This window comes from Staurois parvus, unplaced genomic scaffold (genome assembly GCF_062004578.1).
Source record: "Staurois parvus isolate SC_StPar_1 unplaced genomic scaffold, SC_StPar_1.0 ptg000454l, whole genome shotgun sequence".
Lineage (NCBI taxonomy): Eukaryota > Metazoa > Chordata > Amphibia > Anura > Ranidae > Staurois > Staurois parvus.
In genome coordinates, this window is record NW_028318250.1 from 650,317 (window position 1) to 676,833 (window position 26,517).

At 42.7% G+C, this 26,517-nt stretch overlaps 1 protein-coding gene across 2 annotated transcripts in view; it reads left to right on the plus strand.

Annotated features, from left to right (window-relative positions):
• SRSF10 (serine and arginine rich splicing factor 10) overlaps window positions 1-22,188 on the plus strand; it is a 42,635-nt gene extending 20,447 nt beyond the window's left edge. The window contains exons 3-6 of one of the 2 annotated variants that reach the window (XM_089688777.1): window positions 68-171; window positions 3,844-4,006; window positions 4,104-4,151; window positions 20,093-22,188. In XM_089688777.1, the coding sequence (XP_089544903.1) occupies window positions 68-171; window positions 3,844-4,006; window positions 4,104-4,151; window positions 20,093-20,357 (580 nt within the window). In that variant the 3' untranslated portion in view covers window positions 20,358-22,188. Of the gene's footprint in view, window positions 1-49; window positions 172-3,843; window positions 4,007-4,103; window positions 4,152-20,092 lie in introns of both variants that reach the window. The other variant, XM_089688778.1, reaches the window with a different exon arrangement.
• The last annotated feature ends 4,329 nt before the right edge of the window (window positions 22,189-26,517 follow it).

Below are 26,517 nucleotides of genomic sequence, written 5' to 3' on the forward strand. Positions count from 1 at the left end.
ACATTTAACCTTCTAGTGGGAACCAGTGCCTTTTCATCTTTTTGTAAAGAACCTTGACTGCAAGCAGATTTGAAGATGTCCGTGATGCCGAGGATGCTTTGCATAACCTAGACAGGAGATGGATTTGTGGACGTCAGATTGAAATTCAGTTTGCACAGGGAGACAGGAAAAGTAAGTATTGAAAATCTTTTACTATTGTTTTAACCACTGCAGAGGATTTACCCTCCTTCTGACCAGGCCATTTTTTGCGATATGACGCATTACTTTGACAATTGTGCGGTCATGCAACGCTGTGCATAAATGAAATTTATGTCTTTTTTTTTTTTCCTTTTGGTGGTATTTGATCACGTGTGTGGGTTTTAATTTTTTACACTATAAACAAAGACCAACAATTTAAAAAAAATTAATATTTTTGACTTTTTGCTATAAAACATAATCAGTAAAGAAATTTAAATCAAATTTCATCATAAATTTAGGCCAAAATGTATTCTGCTGTATGTCTTTTGCGTAAAAAAAAAAAAAAACAAAAAAAAAAAACCAATACGTGTACATTGGTTTACGTGAAAGTTATAGCGTCTGCAAATGGCGGTATGCTTGAATATTTATATTTGAATTTTTTTGCTAGTAATGGCGGAGATCAGCGACTTATTTACGGGACTGCAGCGGACATTTTGACACTGGGCGGGAACTGCCACTGACATACTAATGCAATGATCAGTGCTAATAAAAAGCACTGACACTGGGCAGGAAAGGGTTAACATCTGGGACGATCAAAGGGTTAACTGCTGTGCTGTTTTACATAATGTGCTGTGTTTTTTTTACTAGGGAAACATGCTGCTGTGTAGAGAAATACACAGCAGCATGTTCTCCCCTCTCAATGTTACTCGGCGATCGCCAGTTGCCAGCAGGGAATATCTGGCCGGGACCCAGTGATTGACATCCGTAGCCACCAATGGCGGCGTGGGTAGGGCGGCTCATGCGTGCCCCCTACCCGGAAATGCAAATCGTGTGTGTATATATACGTGATTTTGCGTACACTTGCTACCCTGCAGCAGTACTACTTCTATAAGGCGGCGGGCAAGCAGTTAAAGTGACTCTAAACACTGGTTAAAACAAATTCTGTAGGTGTTAACGCTAAAAGCCTTGCTATGTTAATTTTCCATGGTTTCACTGTATGTAGGAACTTGGCCACCCTCTTTTGTACGTTCCCAAGCTGGACTCTGGCATTTGTAGCGTGCATACAGCAGTTACCATGACCCAAACTAGCATGAACTGCTTGTTCCAAACAAATGGAAGTGGGAGTTCAGAGGATGTTGCATGGCAGCGGAAAACTACTTCATGAAAAACAGAATTACAGGACCATTAAATAGTGGATGTTTATGGCTTATTTTCAGAAAATAGGGATATCGTTTAGTGCGTTACAGGTTTTTTCAAAAGACAACCAATTTAATTGCCTCCAAGGCATCTATTTTTTTTTTTTTTTGTAAGTTCATGAGCTGTGAACTTTGTAGTCTACTCTCATCTTCTGCTTTCATATTAAAGCACCAATAAGGTAAGTGTTTTGACCTCCTAAAGAACCTTTAAAATACTTCTGAAACTCTTCCAACATCTATCGCCCGAAGAAAAGCTTGTAAAATACCTGGGGTATCCTGTGCACATAGCTCTTGTCCCCATCCAAATGCATGCAGTGGTTGCTGATCTGTGCTGTCAGTTATCCCTGCCCACCTAACTGTCCAACACATCAACTGAGATGGCTTTCTGACTGACAGTTCAGGAGGAGAGGGGCATGACGGGCATCTTTTCACCCCCCCCTAAGTTGCCAGGCAGCATCATTGTACTGTCTCCTCATCTCTCCTCTTTAGTTTGGAGTCTGGAGGTGCAGCTTGTTATTCAGTTTAGTGATATTGTAAACTATCAGCTTATGTTGTGAATTGTTGTAGCTTAAAGTGTTTGTCAATAAAAGGAATCTTGACAATAGCACATGGCAGGTACTGTGTTATTCTGAGACAGGTTAGTGTAGTACAATGCTTGTGCTGTTGTCAGATTGTTCCCTTTTGTGAATGTAAGAATCCTTGAGCTGCTTCACAAGATAAGCTGACCATTTCACACTTTGCACTAAATAGCGGGCTGCAGCTCTGGACTGTGTAAACTACAGGGGAGAAATGAGGACGCAACCGAGTTGAGGGGGTTGTGGTCCAGTGCTGTGTGCACAGGGCATTTAGCAGGCCTTTTTTTCTTGAGATGCATCTTTAACTGAGAGACTGCAAAAGAAACTACAAATTATTGGGCTCCATGCACACACGTTTTTTTTTTTTTTTTTCTTCAAAAACTACAAAAATGCTGGATTAAAAAGGCTGACAATAGCGGTTTTATGCCTGATAGCATTTTGGAGCGTTCGCGTTTTTACAGTACATGAAGAAAAAAAAGCTCTTAAGAGCGTTCAGTGTTGGGTTTTTGTTTTTTTTTTCTGTTTTTTTCTACCATGATTACGCTCCTTTAAAACTCTACAAAAACCCTTTTTTTTTTCCCTGCTCTTAAATGCTGAAGCTCAAAAAATGCTTCTAGCATAAGGTAGTGTGCATGGACACATAGGATAACACTTCAGCTTCTAGGAGCATGAAATACATGCTCAGAGAATTGCTTCTTAGTGGGGGGGGGGAGCTACTAGGTTTAGGTATGGCTACTGACCTGCTATGCAACAGAAACTAGATTACCTGAGCACAGGTATATCTTGTTTCTGTTGCTTAGTTGAAAGAACCCCTCCTTCCTTTCTCCCCTCCTGAAGACTCTTGGGATGTTTGCTTAGGCCTAGAAACTAGGAAGTAACAAGAGAAAGGTAAAAACCATGTTTTTAAAACAAATATAAAAATACTTTCCTGTCTATTTGCAAACCAGCTGGCTCAGACAAAGCTCTGTCACTCAAGGATAATGTTAAAGCTTTCTGTATGCAACCCCACACACTCTCCTGTTTTGTCCATTTATTGGCCAGGAAGTGCAGAGCTTTGCTGTTTTACAGTGGGCTGATAAGTTATTTTGGCAAGATATGTATTTTACACAAGTGGCTAGCACTACTCTGGTATTTAAAAAATTTGTAGTCTCCCTACATGACACTGATATTCTTGCATTTGATTATGTACTTTACATTGGATGTGTTTTGTCTCTGAAGAGCATATACCAAATCTATTTTTCTCATCAAAAAGCAATAAATTTGAGGATGTTTTCAGATTCACACATAATTGGTGGCATGTGAACATTGTGAAATGAAACTTGTTAGGTAATTTATCTAGGTGTTCCAAACCTAGATGCACTTTTAACGTATTGTGCAAAATATGTATTGTAGGATTAAAACACCAGTGTCACTGTATTTGCTTGCATTTTTAAATGACCCAGAATGTAGAGAATTATCTGCTTTCAATAGGATCTGTTCCTAGAAATGCATTGCTGTATGGAGGGGAGGTGGGAGAGTCTTGCACAGTGTGGTGTTTGGTTGTTTGTTTTTTTAATAACCCTCCTAGCTGCTGCTCCACCCCCTCCACTGCAAGAGTAACATGCTTGCTATTTCAAGAAGTGCTTGAATATGGTGAATACTTGCCTTATTCCTCACTTCAGCACAGCCCTTCAGTGATTCAGCTGTTTGACGTCTGTATATTTGACCTGAGGATGTGCTCAGAGACTGGAGCTTTGGGCAGGGGAGAGCACTGGGGCCGGGGTGTAAGGCAAGTACTAAAGCCTGTACACTAACTTCTAGCCATAACAAGCATTTAACCCTTTCAGAGGGAGTAAATTTTCTATTGTTGGGCTTTAATTTTCTTTCAATCTTCATTTTTATCTTGCACTTCATAGCACCCACTCAAATGAAAGCCAAGGAGGGGCGGAGCTCCTATGGTTCTTCACGTTATGATGATTATGACAGACACAGGCGGTCTAGAAGCCGCAGTTATGAGAGGCGAAGGTCCAGGAGTCGATCTTATGACCAGAACTATGAGAGATCCTACAGTCCTAGAGCGTAAGTCTTCCATGCTTGTACTGTAACTATCTCACCGTTAAGTAAATCCTTATGGTTTGTATTCACTTGTTTTTCTCCATGCACCTTCTCCCTTCAGACGGTCTGACAGACAACAGCGTAGCAGAAGCCGATCACATCATGGCAGGTACATATTTTTGCGGTTCTAAGTTTCATTTTTGTCAATTGACTATTTTACTTGACTAGTCTACAGATAGTGCTATACTGTGCAATATAGAGATAGGGAATGGTACTTTTTTACGTTTTAACTTTTCAGACGTTCTTAAAGTGGAGCCTCCAGTCCCCCCCCAAAAAAATTAAGTCTTCAGCTACAGATACTTTTATTTAACCACTTGCCTACCAGGCACTTATACCCCCCTCCTTACCAGGCCAATTTTCAGCTTTCAGCGCTGCCGCACTTTGACAATTGCGCGGTCATGCAACATTGTACCCATATGAAATTTTGATCATTTTTTTCTCACAAATAGAGCTTTCTTTTGGTGGTATTTAATTGCCACTGGGCGCTTTACTTTTTGCGCTATAAATAAAAAAAGTGCAAAAAAATTTGGAAAAAAAAAATTTTTCTTTGTTTCTATTATAAATTTTTCAAACAGGTATTTTTTTTCTCCTTCACTGATGTGCGTTGATGAGGCAGCACTGATGGGCACTGATAGGCGGCACTGATAGGCAGTACTAATGAGGTGGCACGGATAGGTGGCACGGATAGGTGGCACTAATATGCAGCACTGATAGGCGGCACTGATAGGTGACACTGATGATGGGTACTGATAGACGGCACTGACTGGCACAACCCATGGGCACGGACTGGTGGCACTGACTGGCGGCACAGGTGGGTGGGCGGCACAGGTGGGTGGGCGGCACAGGTGGGTGGGTGGCACTTCTGGGCACAGGTGGGTGGCACTTCTGGGCACAGGTGGGTGGCACTGCAGAGTGGCACAGGTGGGTGATCTGCTGGGCACAGGTGGGCGGAGCTAGTGGGCGCACTGCTGGGCACAGGTGGGCGGAACTTGCGGGTGGCACTGCTGGGCACAGGTGGGCGGAACTTGCGGGTGGCACTGCTGGGCACCGATCATCAGGGCACTGATCATCAGTGTCCTGATGATCGGTGCCGATCCCCGCTGTAACAACTGCCGGTTCTCGGCAGTACTTTCCTCACGATCTGACAGCGTGAGGAAAGTGCAGCCGAGAACCGGCACTTGCATTTCCCTGTGATCAGCGTGTCATTGGACACCGCTGATCACGTGGTAGAAGGCCGCTGGGATCGGCCTTTTACCACATCACGTGATCAGCTGTGTCCGTAGGACACAGCGATCACGGAGATCGCCAGGTGCGCGCCCCCTGGGGCGCGCAGGAGAGCGCGTTCTGGGGGGACGTCATACGACGTCCACCCAGAACTGGCCGGCCGCAGTGAAGCCGTCATTCGGCTATCTGCGGTCGGCAACTAGTTAAAGAAAAAAAAAAACTCGCCTGTCCAGGGATCCAGTGATGTGCTCGCCCAAGCCAATTCTGCAATCTGCTTTTGGGTGCAGTCGTCAGCATCGGTAAGGGAAATTGGCAGTGAAGTCTTCCCACTTCACAGCTGGTTTCCTTTTATCTGTGCTGCACTTTGTGAATAGTCCTGCAGTCTTCTAGGACCTGCGATGTGTTCCAGAAGGAGGAGGGGCCAAACGTTGCCATGCCAATCTGACCGGAAGTGGTAGCAGGTACCTGTCAAAACCAGGTACCAGCTTCTGCCTCCACCCCAAAAAGTGCCAAATGTTGCAGTGAAGGGGTAAGGATGCAAACAAGTGGGACTTCCCCTTTTGGGTGAAGATCTTCTTTAAATATCCTGCTAAAGAGTAACAATGCCTTTTGCTAGTCAGAAAAGCTTAAAGCGGAGTTCCACTCACTCTGTAAAAAAAAAAAAAAAAAAGCCAGCAATTACAAAAACAGTAGCTGCTGACTTTTAAAAAATAGCCACTCACCTGTCCCACAATCCCACGGTGCCCCCACCGTAGCCTGGTTCACTGCCCGTCCTGTATTCCAGGCGCTGGCATCTTCAGTGTGGGCACCCGGCTGTGACAACTTGCGGCTTCACAGTCAGGTGCCCACTGCGCATGCGCAAGTAGCGCTGCGCTTCCTCAATGGCCCTGTCATCTTCTGGGACCTGTCATGGGTCCCATAAGACTACGGGGAGTGTAGGAGGACAACTTCCCCTTCCGATCACCTAGGCGATCGCAGCAGAAATGGGAGCGGGTACCTGCCAATACCCGCTCAGCACCCACCAACCGGTCCCCAAAGGTGCCAGTCCTTAATGGAAAGTGGTGGAAATGTATTTTATGTGAACTAAAATGCGTTTGTGTTTTTCATGAGAACATAGATTTTATAAACTGTTGAGCAAATGTCATGCGACATAAATTGCAACTGCCACCATTACAGCCTATGCTTTCAGAAAATATATGCTCAGTGGAGTTTTCTAGCAAAAAAATAAATTGCTCTGGACGTGTTTAATTATTCTGACTGGGTTATATGCAACTATTTCAGGTAATTGGACACTGTATAATCGTATGACCCAGTTAGCCTCAGTTGTTTGTCTGAAATGGTGCTACTACACCAGTGCGCTACCCTACATGACTATTTTGTGCCTGTGCTGCCTCACTTTTGGTTGTTACAGCTGCAGACCCTGCTTTTTCGTCTTTCTTTGCAAAACATTTGACCGGCAAAACCTACTGTCTTAGTGGCACAATGTAGCAGTGGTTACTGCATTAAGTGGCTTTTACTGCGGCCTACAAGTGCCGAACACTGAAGTATTCTCAGCTGTGGAGGTTACAGGTACCTCTGGGGAGGATATTCACAGGCATGGCAAATCTCAAGAGCAACAAGTGCAAGGAAAGGGAGATCAGATGAACTTGATAGCTTAATCTTGGCTTTAATTGCGTGAGGAGTTTGTCTTCTCTGGCCCTAGTACCCTTTAAGCTGATGGTCACCCCCCATTTGACTTCATGCCTTTTTGTTTGGCTATTTTGCTGGCCCATCTGCTACACCAGCTTTCTCTTTCCTGTGCAAAATGTTTTGCCAGTGTCAGATTTAATCCAAGCTTGGTTTTTTTTTCCACCATGCTGTACACTCCAATTCTATAACCTAAGAAGGACATCTGCACTGTATTGGACCGCAAAGCTCTGGCCTTCATTTGGTTTCAGAAATTTTGTATAGAATCCACCAAATCTGTTAGTGTCCATTCAACAGAGACTTTCTGACTTGTGGATATCAAGTGTGTTTGCTGATGTGCTAGAAAGAGGACATGAGACAATTTCTATGCTTTGCTGTGTGGCCCTGTCCTTTTTGGATTCTTGGCTTCTCGTCTGCACCTTGGGTGTTCTCCAGATGCTGGCTCAACCATTGGCACTGCTGCACTCTCATGGCCTCTCCATTGTGGGATACTTACATGACCTGAAGGATCACTTGGTGTCAGGTGTGAATGTGTCTGACTGTTTAGCAGTGCATCAGTCATTTTTGCGACCAGTCAACTACATCTCTGGGTGTACTGTCACTGAAAACTGGGTTGTCACTGTCTTGCTGGCCCAGGAATGCAGTCTTGGAATTGAAAATCCTTCTAGTCTTTGGCAGATCCTTATGACTGACAGCTTGCAGCGGTTGTAATGAGTCCCGGACACTCTGTCATTGTGGGGGGACTTGATCATTGGTGTTTTCATCCCCCCAATCAACATCCTAGACCAGGGGTGGGCAAACTTTTTGACTTGAGGGCCGCAATGGGTTCATATATTGGACCCGGGGGCCGGACCAAGAGTAGATGAATGATGTGTATGTGTCATCCATAGTAAGTATAGTAATATTCCCCCATAGTAAGCATAGTAATTCATCCCCCATATAGTAATTCATCCCCCATAGTAATTCATCCCTCATATAGTATTTCATCCCCCATAGTACTATTCCTCCCCAAGTAGTAAGCCAAGTCCCCCGTGTCAATTCACTTACCTTTGCTCCGCGCGTTCCTCTCGCCGTGTTCCCGCGCCGTTCCTGTCTTCAGGGCGGACTGTGAGAGGAGCCTAGCTCCCCTCACGTTCGTCACGCTGCCCCGCCTACACACATCCTGTTTGCCTGCCCTGGCTGCGGGCCGGATTAAAAGGTCCGCCGGGCCGTAGTTTGCCCATTGCTGTCCTAGACCTTCTGGCAATTTGGCTGCCTCTGCAGTATTGGACCATCCTGCTGTGGAGGGTCATTGGATTCAGAAAAATAAGCCCGCAGCAGTGGCTTGAATCATTCTGGGAGGAACCTGAAGTCTCTCTGTGGCAAGAGGTAATTTGACCTTGTCCTGGGTGGAACCTACATACCAGCCTAGGTAGCTGGGGCGTAAGCAGTTGGCAGGCAGATTTTCTTCAGTGAGCAATGCATGGACACGGAGAAGTGGTTCTTTCACCCTGAGGTATCTCAGGTGGAGGGCACTGGATGTGGGCTTCCAGGATTCAGCAAACTGGACAGATTTCTTCCAGATGCACAGATGTGACTGCTCGACACTGATCTCGACTTCTCATTCCCTGAAATGTATTTTTTTTTGCTTCACAGGATCGAGATTGAGTGCATTCCAGTGATCTTCATTGCTCTGCATTGGCCTAGACCAGCAATGGGCAAACTACGGCCCGGCGGACCTTTTAATCCGGCCGCGGAGCGTGATACTGTCAGGATGGCTGTCAGGATGTGTGTAGGCGGGGCAGCGTGACGAACGCGAGGGGGGCTAGGCTCCTCTCACAGTCCGCCCTGAAGACCGATGTAGCATGAAAATCTGTCTCCTATGAGGATCTGTCCCCCTGGACGTATCTGCGCATGTGCCGGAGATCGCCGATCGGCTGCTAATGCCTGAAACTGGCAGATACGCCGAGGGGGACAGATCCTCATGGGATACAGATTTTCATGCTACACCGGAACGGCGCGGGAACGCGGCGAGAGGAACGCGCGGATCAAAGGTAAGTGAATTGACACAGGGGGGACTTAATATGGGGGTGAATTACTATATGGGGGGTTAATTACTATATGGGGGGTGAATTACTATGCGGGAATATTACTATACTTACTATGGATGACACATACACATCATTCATCTACTCTTGGTCCGGCCCCCGGGTCCAATATATGAACCCATTGCGGCCCTCAAGTCAAAAAGTTTGCCCACCCCTGGCCTAGACAAACGTGGTATGCCCACCTGGTAGGCGCTCTGTGGAAATTGCCAGATCGTTAAAATTCTCGTTCCAAGGACAAATCTGTCATCTTGCTTTGACAGGCTTGACAGAATGGCTGTTAGATGCCCCTGCCCCCTGGGCTTCAAGTCTGAAAACACTAAAAGCAAGGAAATCTGTTTCCACAAAGTCTATTATCAGACATGGAAGGCATACTTCACTTTGAGTTTCTGGGCTCCCACTGCATTAGGTCTGTGGAATGAATCCTTCCGGGGCCTGGAACAGCATTTGACGCTCAGCCTGACAAGGGTCAGGTTTCTTTTTTTTTTCTTAAACTATTAGAAATGACTAATTTTTTACTCTAAACTGCATGGTGTGTTATATTTCATCACCACTGTCTGAACTGGTAGCTTATCTTGCAGGGAACTCTTACTTGGTTTTCATAGGAATAAGGTGGAGGTGAAATGCATGACTTCTTCCCTAACTGCTTTCTTCCTTTCATGTTTACCAGGACATTCTTCATCCCTGTCCGTCTCCAGTTCACAAAAAATCTCCCTGCAATGTCTGGATGTAGTTTGGGATGTGGGGGTATCTTTTAGCCACTGCTTCTACAATTTCTAGTAGTCTCTGGCAGACCTTTGTCTAAGCTTATGCTCTCAAGGATTTGTTTCCATCCTTTCCTATCAGTGTGCATTAGATTAGGTGTGAGAGTTTTTGGATTTGTCATCTGAAAACCATTTTTCAGATTTACTGTTCACACGTTCTTGGTTTTCTCAGTTCTGTTCATCTGAGCCAACATTGGTGACTGTATGGCACCTGAGGGACCTCTTTGAGCTGCAGGCGGTCTCCAGTTCTGTGTGCTGTGGGTTTTATTTTTTTTTGGGGGGGGGGGGGGGTTGGGCATCTGGAAGGTTGAACCCTTTTGCTGTCACTGACATAGCACACCTTGGTGGCAGCAGGGGGTTTTGTACACCTCCCCAGCTGTAAATCTGACAAGTCAACTGTCAGATGGAAGGGATCGCTTCCAAGCAGCTGTTGTACACAGGTAAAAGAAAGTGGTGTGTGTACTGCTCAAAAAATTAAAGGAACACTTTGAAAACACATCAGATCTCAATGGGGAAAAATATCATGCTGGATATCTATACTGATATGGACTGGGTAATGTGTTAGGAACGTAAGGATGCCCCATCGTTTGATGGAAATAAAAATTCTCAACCTACAGAGGACTGAATTCAAAGGCACCCCAAAAATAAAAGTGAAATTATGCAGCAGGCTAGTCTATTTTTGCTGAAATTTCATTGCAGTAACTCAAAATGGTGTTCAGTAGTTTGCATGGCCTCCACTGCTTGTATGCATGCCTGACATCGTCGGGGCATACTCTTAATGAGACGATGGATGGTGTCCTGGGGTATTTCCTCCCAGATCTGGCCCAGGGCATGAGGTGCAACTTGTAGGCGTCGGATGGACTGAAACATGATATCCCAGAGGTGTTCTATTGGATTTAGGTCAGGTGAGCATGGGGGCCATTCAATGGTATCAATTCCTTCATCCTCCAGGAACTTGTAATAAATCGGTGCTATCCCAAAAATATTGTGAAATGCCCTCAACGCTGAAATATCCTTTCTTCCCCGAAAGTCAGTCATAAAGTCCAGTAGTTCAGCGTCTCTATTGGAGCCTCCGTTGAAGTCAGGAAGTGACAGGTGCGTCAGTGACGTCGGACGTCGACAGGTAGTCACAAAGCAGCAATATTGGAAAAGGTTTTGTCCATAGGAAATTGCCAATACTTCGAATGCTGGTTTTTTCACTCTGTTCCTGTGAGCATATTTTAGGAGATTAAAGGTTTTTGCTTATGGTACATACTACACTATATTTGGTTATGTTTTACACATGTGATGACGCTGATACAACCTGGACATGACATGGAATTAAGAAACATCTTTATACGGCATTCACTTTTAACCATCTGGTAAGGTGCATATATAGAAACGGGTGAAGGCAAGGGGGTCAACTTGCACAGCGTGACTATTTGATAAGTAGAGGGCGTCCATAAATGTTTGGAAGACTCCTCCTTTGTACGAATACACGTTTATAATCGGTTATCTGGTAAGGTGTATAAGCCAAATAGGTGGTGGTTTATTATTCACCTGTCATAACTGTGAATTGGAGAGCACATTATTTTATGGGGAAGTTATAGTTACAGCCTCACTAGGTGGAGTGTGACACATTTGTGCACTTTATTTTGAAGTGTTTTTCACGTATTTCCACATTTTACTGAATACGTTTTTGAAAGTTATCATGCGTTTTTTGATAATGCACGATTTGCGTTTTTTTTTTTTTTTTTTTTTTTTTTCTTTTAAGGAATTTCACAGGAGGCGTTCAAATAAATTTTTCCTTTTTATAGGAGGATTCCTGTTAATTTAGAAGACTTTATAAACAAAACCTATTTTTTGTGGGGTTTCACGTGTTTCTATAGACTCTGAACATCCTCCAGGAACTGCCTGCATGCTCTCTCCGCATGAGGCCGGACATTGTCGTACACCATGAGGAACCCAGGACCCACTGCACCAGCGTAGGGTCTGACAATGGGTCCAAGGATTTCATCCTGATGCCTAATGGCAGTCAGGGTGCCATTGTCCAGCTTGTAGAAGTCTGTGGGTCTCTCCATGGATAAGCCTCCCTGGACTATCACTGACAACCACCAAAAGTCATACTGAACGATATTACAGGCAGCATGATGTTCTCCACAGCTTTTCCAGACCCTGCTACGTCTTTCAACTGTGCTCAGGGTGAACCTGCTCTCATCTGTGAAGAGCACGGTGCCAGTGGCAGGCCTGCCAATTCTGGTGTTCAAATGCAAGTTGAGCTCTATGGTTCCAAGCAGTGAGCACAGGGCCCACTAGTGGACGTCGGGCCCTAAGGCCACCATCATAAAGTCTGTTTCTGATTGGTCAGAGACATTCACATCAGTGGCCTGCTTGAGGTCATTTTGTAGGGCTCTGGCAGTGGCTCATCCTGTTCCTTCTTGCACAAAGGAGCAGATACCAGTTCTGCTGATGGGTTAATGATCTTCTATGGCCTTTTTCAGCTCTTAGAGTAACTGCCTGTCTCCTGGAATTTCCTCCGTGCTCTTGAGACTGTAATAGTTATCTTACATTTTGTGGTATTTTTAAGGCATCCTTCGAATGTATACAAAACAATTATTTAAAAGATTGACACATTGATACATATCGCATAAACACATTTCACCAATAAAATACAGCAGTTCTTAACATGTTTGCTTCACAGTATTTGTAGTTATTACAATAAATGACTAATGGTATCCCTTAACGCAGATTTCAATCTTGCAACCTCAATTTTAGACTAAATGCATTCAGCCTAAAACCAATGCGTTTCAAATACCTTAGTACAGATTCTTCCTCAGAGAAAGGATACCACTCTAAAACAATTGTCAGTAATTAATCCTTTATACATATTTCTCTATAGCTGAAAATAAATCTTCCTCATAGGATGAGGCTATTGTTTTACATGCAGGAACCACAGGTGCCACATCAGACACCGTTGTGACAGAGCGTATATCTGTTAATTTACCATGTATAATATCTTAAAAGTATAACAATGCATCAAGCGTATTTTGGAAAGGTGGTTTTTGTTTGCTTTTTTTTCTATAATTTGGCCGATATTAATAGGGAAAGAAAATTCTTAAATCCTCATAATATATATCTTAACAGATATGTAAATTACGAACGGATACTTGGCTAATTTCAATGTCTCTCCACAATTAAAAATAACCTCCTCAGCAGCAACAGAAAAGGATGTTAAATATCTAAGCTATATTGAAATGTTTTTCCAATGTAGACATTCAAGATGATCACTTACATTCTGACAACTCGCCATGAACTGCATAAAAATAGTGCTTTATGGACTGGACACCCAAAGTACAATCCTGTTGTTCAGACTTTAACCCACCAAAGGGTCAGTACCAGGCATTGTACATGTATTTCCTCCTGGGACCAAACTCCATATTAGAAGCTGTATCAAATAATGGTAATAGAGGCTTTTTATAGGTTCCAACATGAGTAGGATGTGTTTCTCCTCCCATATGTGGATGATATCCCCTGAAGGGGAAGATGGCACATGTCATGCGGTTCCCGGTGTTCAACACAACTACGTAGGCGCAATCACGCCATATGCATTGGTGTCGCATCTGGCCCCGGAATGACTCCTTTCCTGAGACGGAGTGGGCACCATGTTGGAGGCCGACACGGAACAGCGTGGATCATACCAAGAGGGCAGAAGGAAATCTGCCCATCGCTCCACAAGGCCACAAAGAGGTCCCCCGCCGCATTACCGGACTGGGGGACCCTTTCTGTACCAGGCCCGACCCTTTTGTGGGTTAAAGTTTGAACAACAGGATTGTGCTTTTGGATGTCCAGTCTATACAACACTATATTTTTATGCAGTTCATGGCGAGTTGTAAGAATGTAAGTGACAATCTTGAATGTCTATATTGGAAAAATCCTTGAATTAATGTAGCTTAGAAATTCAACTTATCGTTTCTTTTGGTGCTGAGAGTATCTCCAATTGTGGAGGGACATTGAAATTAGCCAAGTATCTGTTCGTAATTTACTTGTCTGTTAAGATATATATTATGAGGATTTAAGAATTTTCTGTCCCTATTATCAGACCTCATGTCAAATCACTGACAAACACATGCAGGCTCCACCTCCGCAATATCGCCAAAATACGCACCTTCCTTACCCCAGACACCGCTAAACTACTTGTGCACTCCCTGATTATCTCACGCCTTGACTACTGCAACTCCCTCCTCACCGGCCAACCCCAGTGCAAACTCTCCCCGCTTCAGACCATCCTGAACTCAGCTGCCAGACTCATCCACCTCACCAGCCGCTCCACCTCTGCCACCCCCCTCTGCCTCTCCCTCCACTGGCTCCCTATCGCCCAACGCATCAAATTCAAACTACTCACTCTGACCTACAAAGCCATTCACAACACTGCCCCTAACTACCTCACCGACCTGATTCCCAAGTACCACCCTACCCGTACCCTTCGCTCTTCACAGGACCTCCTTCTATCTTGCTCCCTGGTCTCCTCCTCACACGCACGTCTGCAAGACTTCTCCAGGTCCTCCCCCATCCTCTGGAACTCACTACCCCAATCCATCAGACTGTCACCTTCCCTCCTCACCTTCAGGCGCTCCCTGAAAACCCACCTCTTCAGGGAAGCCTACCCCACCCTCACCTAACTGCTGCTCTCCTTCATTCCTCCTACCACTCCATCCCCCACAGCCACTTCCTCCTGTACCACTACCCCCTCCCTCCCAGATTGTAAGCTCGAAAGAGTAGGGCCCTCTTACCCCTCGTGTGCTGTTCGTAGCTGCTGTAATGTTTCATGTATTGTCCCCCCCTCTATTGTACAGCGCTGAGCAAACCCTTTGGCGCTATATAAACTCAATGTAATGTAATGTAATCAGACAAAGTAGACTTCTAAAAGGAAAAAAAACTTCCCAAGATATTCTTGATGCCTTGTTATACTTTTAAGAAGCCCTCATGTTTTGCATTGTATTGGTATTGTTCTGTCACATGTTCTGTCCCCCTTTGTAATGTACAGCGCTGAGCGAACTATTGGCGCTTTATAAATACTGTATAATAATAATTATACATGGTATTAACTGATATATGCTCTGTTACAACAGTGCCTCTGATGTGGCACCTGTGGTTCCTGCATGTCAAACGATGGCTTCATCCTATGGGGAGACTTATTTTCCAAACACAGTAAAGCATCCGATTTTGATTAATTTTGTTGGTATGCAAGTCACATCTTATATGGTTCTTTCAATTTTTCAACTAAAGAGAAATATGTATAAAGGATTAATTACTGACAATTATTGCTTTTAGAGTGGTATCCTTTCCCTGAGGAAGAATCTGTACTAAGGTATTCGAAATGCGTTGGTTTTAGCCTGAATGCACTTGTAGTCCAAAATTGGTTGCACGATGGAAATCAGCTTTAAGGGATACAATTAGTCATTTATTGTAATAACTACAAATGCTGTGAAGCAAACCTGTCAAGAATTGCTGTATTTTTTTTTTGGTGAAATAGGTGTTTATTCGATTTTATGTATTAATGTGTCAAAATGTCAATCTTTTAAATAATTTTGTATGCATTCTAAGGTTGCCTTAAAACCCCCACAAAATGTAGGATATAATTCTCTCTATTATGGGAATAGGGATGATGGCAACCACACCCTAAGTTACACTGGATGACCTTTTATTGCTCTTGAGACTGTGCTGGGAGACACCGCAAATCTGGCAATGGCATGTATTGATGTTCCATCCTGGTGCAGTTGGACTGCCTGTGCAACCTCTGTAGGGTCCAGGTATCACCTCATGGTACCAGTAGTGACACTGATCCTAGTCAAATGCAAAACTAGTGACAGTCAGAAAAGATGAGTAGGGTAAAAAAATGTCAGGAGCCTCCACCTGTAAAACAATTCCTGTTTTGGGGGTCATCTCATTGTTGCCCATCTAGTGCACCTGTTGTTAATTTCATTAACAACAAAGCAGCTAAAACTGATTAGCAACCCCCTCTACTACTTAACTGACCAATATCCCAAGAGTTTAATTCACTTGATGCTATACTCTGATTAAAGTGTTCTGTTAATTTTTTTTTGAGCTGTATGCATGAAACTGTCTGCCTGTAAGATCTATGGGCAGACAGCTTACACTGACGGGAGGAATCCATAAACTACCAGAATACTCACCTGCCTTTTAGTTCTCAATGAACCCACGATGCTGTTATCTGCAAAGGATGTTGGTTCTTGTAGTTTATTCACAAAACTCTGTGAATGAATGATGTGGCTGTGTGAGGAGCCCCACATGGCAAAGTTCTTTTTAAAGTGAATACTGGTACTTGGAACTTTTCCCCGTACTGCTGTCAGAGGGCTCAGGTCCCCAAGTTGCTGCAGGAGTGGGAACATCTTGCACCCTAAAAATGGGTGGAACATTTAACATGATTTTGAAGGTGAACATGTCAGTCTCACATGGGGGTAACTTTTGTTTTAACAAAAAGCATCCTTTCCACTCATTCCCAAAGGAAAAATGTTGAACCTCACCACCACGTGCATGATCGTAAACACATGTCATGGGTGCCTACAGAGAAAAAAAAACCCTCAATTGCTTCATGTTGCATATTGCCTTGCATGCCAGACTATTGCACTAATAACTTGGCACTACCAACATTTTTAGTATCCAGAGTGTCTACGTAGCCATGGACTTTTTGAGGGACAGAAGCAAAAACACTGATATACGTGCAAAAAAAAATGTTTTGGTTTTTTTGTACATTAAGATCAAGGATAAGACTACAAAAGTCATTAAATATATTTGCCTTTAGGTTCACATAGATGTAATGCTTTCAAAGAAAAATCCATGTGTAAACTCAACACATTTTTGAGTGTCCTTCAGGCATACATGTGAAAAGAATCAATATGATGGAACTCCTTTTCTATTTTGAGTTAGAGTAAAATATCGGCTGGAATGAACATCATGCGTGGTATCTTCATCCCCTCTGGAGAAGCATGGACATGAAACAGGTAGTAGGCCACCATTTTCAAATTGTGCATTGATCAAACTTGGTAAGTATAACAAACACGTCTCAAATACAGTGTCCTAAAACAGCAGAAATTGACAGCGCACAGGTGAATGTTCATCACAAAGAGGGAAAACTTTGAGGGGTTTACAGATATCCCTGGTCAGCAATAACAGGTCTTTTAATCATCCATCTTAAGTGAAGTTGTAAATCCTATTGCCACATTGTAATCGTCTAGGTCCAAATAGCAACTGGGTTCCATCGTATTAATTCTTTTCACATATACTCCTGAGGAAGATAAATCAAAATGCGTCGAAGTTTACATGTTTTTTGTTTTTTAATCCTTACATCTGTGAACCTAAAGGCAAATATGTTTATAATGTATTTTGTAGACTTATTCTTTTAATGTTAAACAATAAAAATTTCTGCATTTATATTAGTGTTTTTCTCTACATGTTTCCCTCAAAGTCCATGGCTACATGTCGGCTCCTATCCCAACGGGAAGTGAGGTCTTTGGTAGTCATAAGGGCTCATCGCCAGAATGGCTTCCCCACTATTCCTGCAAAATTGGGTTTTGTGTGGTTTTTTTTTTTTTTTCTCTCACTGGTTATAGCTAACCAGATCTAACAGAGGGTCTAATCCACCTGATAGGGGGACAGACAGCAATAAAAACCAAGTGTTCTAGTCCTTCTCCAATGTAATATAAAACACAAAAGTAGCCTTCAGGCATATCTGAGACTTCTTTGTCCCCTGACGAGAAAATACGATTTTTGTACTTGCCATAAATATTCTTAGTTGATTATGGGACACGGGTCCCTCCCATCTATTATGCACTTGGTACTTGTTTCCTCACAACCAAGACATGTTGAGAGTAGCAGGGGTTACACAGTCTGGCTGAAAAAAGACCAAAAGTCCATCCAGTTCAACCAAAAAAAAAAGTTGTAAAACAATACCCACAGTTGATCCAGAAGGAAAAAAAAAAAAACACACCCAAAGCTATAAACAATTTGCTCCTGCATGGGGGAAAAATTCCTTCCTGTTCCCCCAGGAGGCAATCAAAATGTTAGTATCCAGTTATGTGTATCTAGGAAAGAATACAGGCCTTTTTTTTTTTTTTTTTTTTTTTTTTTTTTATTAAAGCAATATACTAGGGTTATACTAGGTTACTCAACCAGTTTATAAGCTTCCAATTCGCTTTCTATGGCACTTTCCCAGGGCTAAGGACTTTCTTGCCTATATTTTACTGCACTTGGACCTGGTAGTTGGCCACTTGAGAACCCAGCACTGCACTGGTGAAGGGGAGGTGTCATGAACTTCATGCATCAAGAAATGGTGGGTAATTATCTTTACAGGCACTCCGTATGTTGCAAGAACAAAGATAAGGTGGTGGGGGGTGAGAATAAAATTCACATGTTGCTTTGTACCTGTACTTTCCTCATGCAGGACAATTAAGTCTTGGTTAGTGGTTCCAACTATGGTTGTAGGCCCTATTTATGTTTCTGATTAACGCCCAGGGACGGTCATCCGCAGGTAATCGCTGCATAGGCGATTCATATGCGAATGGCCAGAATTGGCTGCAGGTGCTGTCGGGCTTTCACTGCTTTCAAAGAGGGGTCCTGCCCATGGTTACTTTGAGGAATACCACTTAGTATCCCAAGGGTAATCACAAATGGCCCCTTTTGCAAGTGTAAATGGGGCCTTACCCTTATGTTTAACCACTTCCCACCTGCCATATAAGGAAATGAAGGCGCAAGGCTGTTCTCTCGTTCTGGGAGGACATCATATAACATCCTCCCACTCTAACCGCGCGCGTGCGACTTCAGGGGCGTGCAGCGCGAGGATTGGTTGTGTGCTGTGTCCCTCGGACACAGCAGATCACCGATCAACAGAGCTGAAGACGTCGGCTCTGTGTCATGATCAGATGTGTCCAATCACAGCTGATCGCATGTAAATAAGGAAATGCCGATTATCGTCATCTCTCTCCTCATGAGCTGTCACGCTGACAGCTCGAGAGGAGAGACAGTAATCGGCATTCCTCAGAGGGGACATGTACACTGATCAGGGCACTGATGATCAGTGTAGCCCCAGCAATGCCAGCTGTCAGTGCCTATCAATGCCACCTGCCAGTGCCCATTTGAGCTGCCTTTCAGTGCCATCTATCAATGCTTCCAGTCAGTGCCCATCACTGCAGCTTTATTAGCGCACATCAGTAAAGGAGAAAAATCACTTATTTACAAAATTTTACAACAAACTAAAATGTTTTTTTTTTTTTCTCCAAAATTCTCAGTTTAACAAAAAATAAAAACCCAGACCGGATTAAATGCCACTAAAAAAAAGCTCTATCTGTCTCAAAAAGAATTATAACAGTTTCATATGGGTACAGTGTTGCATGACCGCGCAATTGTCATTCAAATTGTGACAATGCTGAAAATTGGCCTGGGCAGGAAGGGGTATAAGTGCCCTGTGGGCAAGTGGTTAAAAGCAGTTACCGTAGTTCTATTCAATGCACTAAGTTAAACTGCCCCTGGCAATCTTCGTGATCACTGTGTCCTACGAACACAGCTGATCACGTGATGTGGTAAACGGCCAATCACAGCGGCCCTTTACCACATGATCAGCCGTGTCCAATGACACGCTGATCACAGGGAAATGCAATTGCCGGTTCTTGGCTGCACTTTCCTCTCGCTGTCAAAGCGCGAGGAAAGTACTGCCGAGAACCAGCAGCTGTCAGAGCAGGGATCGGCACCGATCATTGGGGCACTGATGATCAGTGCCCTGATCATCGGCGCCCAGCAGTGCCACCCACCTGTGCCCATCAGTGCAGCTCAGCTGTGCCCCCAGTCAATGCCCAGCAGTGACGCCATTCATTGCCGCTTATCAGTGCTGACTATTCATGCCGCCTCATTAGTGCTGCCTATCAGTGCCGCCTGTCAGTGCCCATCACTGCTGCCTCATCAACGCACAACAGTGAAGGAGAAAAATTACCTGTTTGCAAAATTTTATAATAGAAACAAAGAAACTTTTTTTTTTTTAATTTTTTGCATTTTTCTTTGTTTATCGCGCAAAAAGTAAAACACCCAGCGACAATTAAATACCACCAAAAGCAAGCTCTATTTATGAGAAAATGATAAAAATTTCATATGGGTACAATGTTGTATGACCGCACAATTGTCATTCAAAGTGGGACAGCGCTGAAAGCTGAAAATTGGCCTGGTAAGGAAGGGGGTATAAGTGCCCTGTAGGCAAGTGGTTAAAGAAACACCTTTTTATAGAAATGTTCTTCCTTTTCTCATAGATTTAATCGACGACAACGATCACAATCAAGGTCTAACAGTAGGTCTCAGTCCAAATCCCAGCCAAGAGAAGAAAGAAAAGAGAGGCAATCTGGATCTAGATCGCATTCCAGATCTAAAGCAGATGAAAAATGCAGAACAAGTTCTAGAGTCAGCAGGGAGTCCAGAAGAGAGGACCATGAAAGATCTCCATCCCACTCGGAGTCCAGATCACGGTCAAAGTCAAGATCTCGATCTTGGAATAGTCACAAATCCAGTGGTCATTAATGCTTTTACCCCTGAGCAGATTTATCCATGGAAATGTGAAGTTTTTTTTTTTGTTTTTTAATTTGAGTTTGTTAGAGTGCTACACCTCATTTTATGTCTGACCGCAAATGATCAAAGTATTTAAGGCCATCATTCAAATTGAGCAGTTACCTTGCTAATACAAACATTCTGGTTTGTTCAGGTAGGGCCTTTTTAAAATTTTTATACAGCCTTCAAGAGTTTCTGGTCAAGTTCAAGGATTGTAGTGCCTGGAGAAGTTCATCTGTATGTTACTGAAGATGTTCTGAAGCCCCACAAGTCTGTTTGCTAGTATCACTCGAACTCTGGGGATTCTAACCTTTTCCTGCCTTGCATTTATAAAGGGAAAATGTACATTTATAGAGCTGCAAAATGAATTTAGTGTTTGGCTTTGTGTGTTGGGCATCCACATAAACTTCTTTTGTTAAACTGAAGCTCTGTATTTTACAGCAAGTTTGAGGCAGGAGGCAATTTTGCTTTGTCGTTTAAATTTTTTGAGACCAATAGTATTGATATAGATAGCTTTTTAGAATGGCGGTCTACCTTAATCTACTTTGGACACTAGCTTCAGAACATTCACTGGGCAAGGTTTCCTCTGGCTCAAAACCCTGATGACCTTTGTTGCTTGCAGGGACAAGGCAGTCAGTTTCATTTTAGCCCCCCTTCACACCCCAGCATTATATACATGCTTTGCTGTCTGGAGTAGTGAAAAAGTTGTGTAAACAACTTGTTGGAGAGTACACAGGGCTGAGAACATCCCCATGTGACAGTGCTACGCAAATTGCCATTCACCAGAACATTTTCAGGAGAGGGGGAGTGAGTCAATGTACAGTTATCCTTATATCTTTAGTCAGAAGTTTTGGAACATGGTGCCTGGTAGTTTTAAAATCACAATTAATTTTTTTTTTTTTTTTTGCACCAAATGCGCTATGTTGTTTGCCACCATTCTCTGACAAAACATCTAAGAGTGCCTCTGAAGAACCACTGGTGGTGGGAAATGGTGGATACTTCAGTTACAGTATGAATGGTGAAGGTCGTCGCTTATTGGCTTTGTTTTATGACTCCAAGGATGTTATTTCACTTACTGCTACTCAGTCTTGCTCCTCATGTGCATTTTACGTAGTGAACTGTTGCGTCCCCTTCTGATCCAAACAAGTAGGAACACCTGGGGGCTTATTACAGATCACTGAAAGGTCTCAAGGAGTTAACTTTTGGATTATAGCCCACAAATTTTGATATCAGTTGAAACCGTTAGCCTTGTTGGACTACCCCTACGTTCTTCAAAAGCACACTTTTTACAATCCATTAATTTCTTATGTATACTTCAGTGTATATTTATGTATGTATACATTGTAATAGTGTTTTGTCAATGAATGATTGTGGCACACTTTCTTGTCCGTCCTTTAACAATTTCTCAAAATAATGCCCTTTGACTGTCTTATGCATTTGCAGGTACTTCAGATGACCTGCGGTTTCTTGCATTGGATTTTTTCCTGTAGGCTATTAAATAGTGTGGTTACAATTTTTGTACTAAAGTGTTTTGTTTTTAAATTGGCAGTTGCTATTATTTACTATGCAATCATTATATGTGCATGTCTTAAGAGTACATTTCATGTGGAAACTACAGATTTAGCAGGCGACATGTTGAATTGAAATTTGTATTTCTTTTCTTTATAGAGGCTGACAAGATATTTTTATATGTTTTCTTTAACCAATGCTGTATTTAAAAACAATTGGTTACTTTAAAAGTCTAAATTTGTGCTTGCTGTACATTTTGGTAAATAAGCTGAAATAAACTGGGGCAATATTGGTATTATTTTTTTATTTTTTTTTTTAATTTTGTGTTTTGTTTTATTTTTTGTTTAATTTTGGAGAGTTCTTGGATGAATGTTAACTTTTTTTTTTACAATCAGTATGTTACCTTTTTAGGTACACTGCACTAAGGGGCCTTTTGTATGTCTATTAATATTTATATAAATTTCATTTGGGTACAGTGTTGCATGGTCAAGCAATTGCCAGTTTGGTAGCACAGTGCTGAATAACAAAAGCCCTGGTCATGAAGGGGCGTAACCACTTCTGGATGTCTACTTTTGTGCGGGGGGGGGGGATACAATTGTGACACAAGTTATTGTAATTGAATGTTGTTAAGTGACCTTTCCTTTTCACTCTGCATCGCTGTTGTTTTCCTGCAAAATCCAATACAATATGACAACCTGGAAGAATTCTGTACACAGTGTATAGAATGCCACTAGAGTTATTAGCTTACTGATTTTCTCAGAAGTCTGCACCAAAATACAACTCAGATTTTGGTCATTGCCTACAACAAAAACATTTTTGGACAGATGCTCCCAAAGTAAAATCTCATCTAAAGGGATGCAATTTTCCTCATCCAAACCCAGCAGGTGCAATTTTTTTTTGTTTTTTTACTGTATAAAGGAAAGACAGTATTTTAACCTTTTTGCTATAAAACAAATGCCAGGACACCAAGTGGTGAAGGGGTTAATGTACAGGTCACATGCAGTAGGTGGTTGAAAATGAGGGTTGATGTGCAACATAAGGGAAGTGAGAGGATAAATATACAGGTCACTACAGACAGTATGGAGTTGAGATATACAGGAGGTGGGATGTAAAACTTAATTCCACAACCTTGAATATCAGTTACTGCTGATCTGTAAGTAATGAATTTAATCATTAACTAATGAAGGAATAATTCATTAGTTTTTCATGTCTTTTTGTTTGTTTTTTTATTCTGTAAGTATTTTTTAACCATAGCGCCAATAAATGTCTTTGGTATACTGCCCTTAGAGGCACCTTTTCCATTATCTTGTTTCTTAACAATATTTGTTTTTCCTTCCTCTGTTGTAGGGGAAGGGACTGGTTCTCCATTGTAAACTGTACACTGTTTTTACATATGTGATCACTGTATAATTGGTTGTCAAGCAACCACAAGGTACAGAGCTGCTCAGATTGGCTATATACTTGACTTGGGAACTGAACCATCTGACAGCTCAGTTCACATCCTTTTAAGAGGCACACAAGCTGTTTGCGGGTGGCTTCTGTAATGTCTAAATGCCACTGTAAAAAGTGTTCACCACTTTGTTCAAATATGAACAGTTGTGAATAAGTGGTTAAAAACCATGCTGCACTGTAAGGCTAAATGAATCTTACTAGCTGCTTCTGTTCAATTCAGCCAGTGGATTGCTTGTCCCAGCAAACGGATCTTTGCCAGCACTACAGATTGTCGGGCAGGGTGCAAGAATAGAGCTGTACCTATGTTTACATAGGCACAGTTCTTTTGTGATAGGGGAAAGTGATGGATCCTTTGTCAGAGCAAATTTGGGAACACAATCCATCACTTCCCCTTATACCAGCACCATCTAGTGTACACCAAGCACATACCTAGGCACACACTTAACCCTTTTAACACCCTAGATGTTAACCCCTTCCCAACTAGTATTAGTACAGTGGTCAGTGCTTATTTTTAGCACTGATCAGTATTCATGTTACTGGTTCCCACAAAGTGTCAGTGTAAAAATGTCTGCCACAATCTCTCAGTCCCACTAAGTCTCTAATCGCCACCATTACTAGTATATATTAAAAAAAAAAAAAAATCCCAGTATATGTCCCATAGTTCATGGACGCTATAACTTTTGCACAAACTAATATACGCTTATTGGGGTTTTTGTTTACTAAAAATATGTAGCAAAATACATTTTGGCTTAGAGTTATGAAGAAATTTTTTTTTAATTGGATGTTTATTAGAAAATATTGGGTTTTTTCAAAATTTTTTTTTTTTCCTCAATTTGTTTAACGCAAAAAGTAAAAAAACAGAGGTAATGAAGGACGAAGTGTTGCATGACCATGCAATTGGCAATTAAAAGTAATGCAGTGCTGCATTGCAAAAAATGGTCTGGTCAGGAGGGGGGGGGGGGTTAATCTTCGGAGGGCAAGTGCTTAAATAGCACAAGCTTATGTGCAGCTCAGGGTTTTGTTTCTTGGCTTGTTGCATCTGTTCGTACAAATATACCACCCTACATTTCAGTGAAGACCAGGATTATTTGTAAAAACACATGCATCAGATGTTAATCGTTTAACCACTTGCCACTCCGCTACAGTACATTTACTACAGTGGTGTGGCATGTGCATAAGTTGTGTGTGTATATGTCCCCCAGCCCCCCCCTCCAACAAGTCCCCACAAAATGCAACACAGAAAAATATGGCTGAAGCAAAACTACTCCTGGGGTGCACACTGGGATAAGGATGCTGGAAAACAAACCCGGCACAGATGGAGACCAACTATAAGGTATGGTGCTGATGAAATAACAGGCATATGTGATTGAACTTAGGTGAAGGTATTGAGGGCTTATGAGAATAGGTAATATATGTGTGATATGAATAAGGCAGAGTAATTGTAGACCTCCACAGCTGCAAGTATTTCTCTGTAATAGGGACCTACAATACTGAGCCACACTGTATCCAGGTCAAAATGAAGAAAGGATGCTGCCTGTACTGCAAGACTTTGTATCACATGCATCCAGAGGTCACCTTTAAAAATAAGCAGGTGGGTGACATAGCCTCCAAAATATACAATCAACAATGAATTGCACATCCTGATAATGCTCCCTGTGTCATACAAGAAGAAAATGATCTCTCCGTCCAAGTGTGCCTGGTGTCAGTGGATAACGAGGATGCCTACTTTTTTTTTTTTTCCCCCAGCTTCACAGTGGAAGATTTCCATTGTGCATTTTTGGCATTGCCTTTTTGTACTGGCCATGGCCCCAACAGTGTTTACCAAGATGTCTGGTTTTGGGTGTTGTTGAGGACTTGGCATCTCCATTGTGTGGGGTACTTGGATATCCTGCTACTTCAGAAGCAATTGGGTCAGAAAATTTGCATCAAATGCTCGGGAGAGGTTCAGCTGAGTGCTGAACCTCCGGAAGTCCACCTTGGTTCCAATGCAGTGTCTGGAGTACTGGTTTAGTAATCGACACAGCAAAGGTGCTGCCTGTTCATATGCACAGGATTGTGTGAATAAAAGTTTGGTCTGCTTGCGAGTCTAGAGACCTTCTCTAGAATATGTGCAGTATCTTATGGTCGTGTGGCTTGGTCTGCTGGTAAGATATGCCTATTTGGGGGATTCCCCTGATGAATTCAACAAGGAAGTCACTGGGATAAAGGTGCTCCTACCCCACAAAAAAAAAAAATCTAAGTCTACTAATCCTATGGCTTCTACCTCTACTAAGATGCCTTTTTGCTCTCCCCAGGCATCAACCTAAAAACCACAGTTTAATACTTTCCTTTATCATAAGGCTTGGACCCCTAAAAGTCTGCCCAGAAGTTCTCCCAACAATGAAGGGGTGCCTCCTACTCGATGTATTTGACCCAATCTGAGTCTAAGATGGACCTCATACCTTCATTCTGTCATTTCAGAAAGGTACAAAATATTTCTATCTTTGACCTCATATTGAATACTATTAAATCAGTCAAAGTCAGCTCAAAGCCAAGGTTTACTGTCTTCCTTGGGCTAATTGCATTCACAAAGTGTGGTTGTGCCAATTTCTTCAGCTCAAAAACAAACCTAACAGATGTAATGGCCACCAGGCAACTTTACATGTGGGGTCTCCCAGAGGGCTCTCGATTCAAAGGAAGGTCCCTGAAGTACAGACAGCAGAGGTTTGAAATCCCAAGGCGTCATGAGGTTAACTTGTGGGATTTTATATGAACAGAAAGGGCTTGATCATAGCCAGAACCAGGGATCCTTAGGCCTTCGCAGTAGATGCCCTTTTGATTCTTTTAGCTCAATCCAGGTTTATATATCCCTTCTCCTGATGAGATTTTTCCTTTGGTGTAAAATGTAATAAAGTGTCTACAGGCTTTACGCAGGGGCTACTGCCAACACTTTTTGCGAAAAAAAAAAAAACTTGCCAGTAACCTATTTCTGGGAATCTTCCAGGACAGCCCTTGAGATGTAGAGCTCCTCCCACTGGGACAGCAAATGTTTTAACCCCCAACACTTAAAAGGCTGTCTGCCATGCCTCTATACCAGGGGTGGGCAAACTTTTTGACTTGAGGGCCGCAATGGGTTCATATATTGGACCCGGGGGCCGGACCAAGAGTAGATGAATGATGTGTATGTGTCATC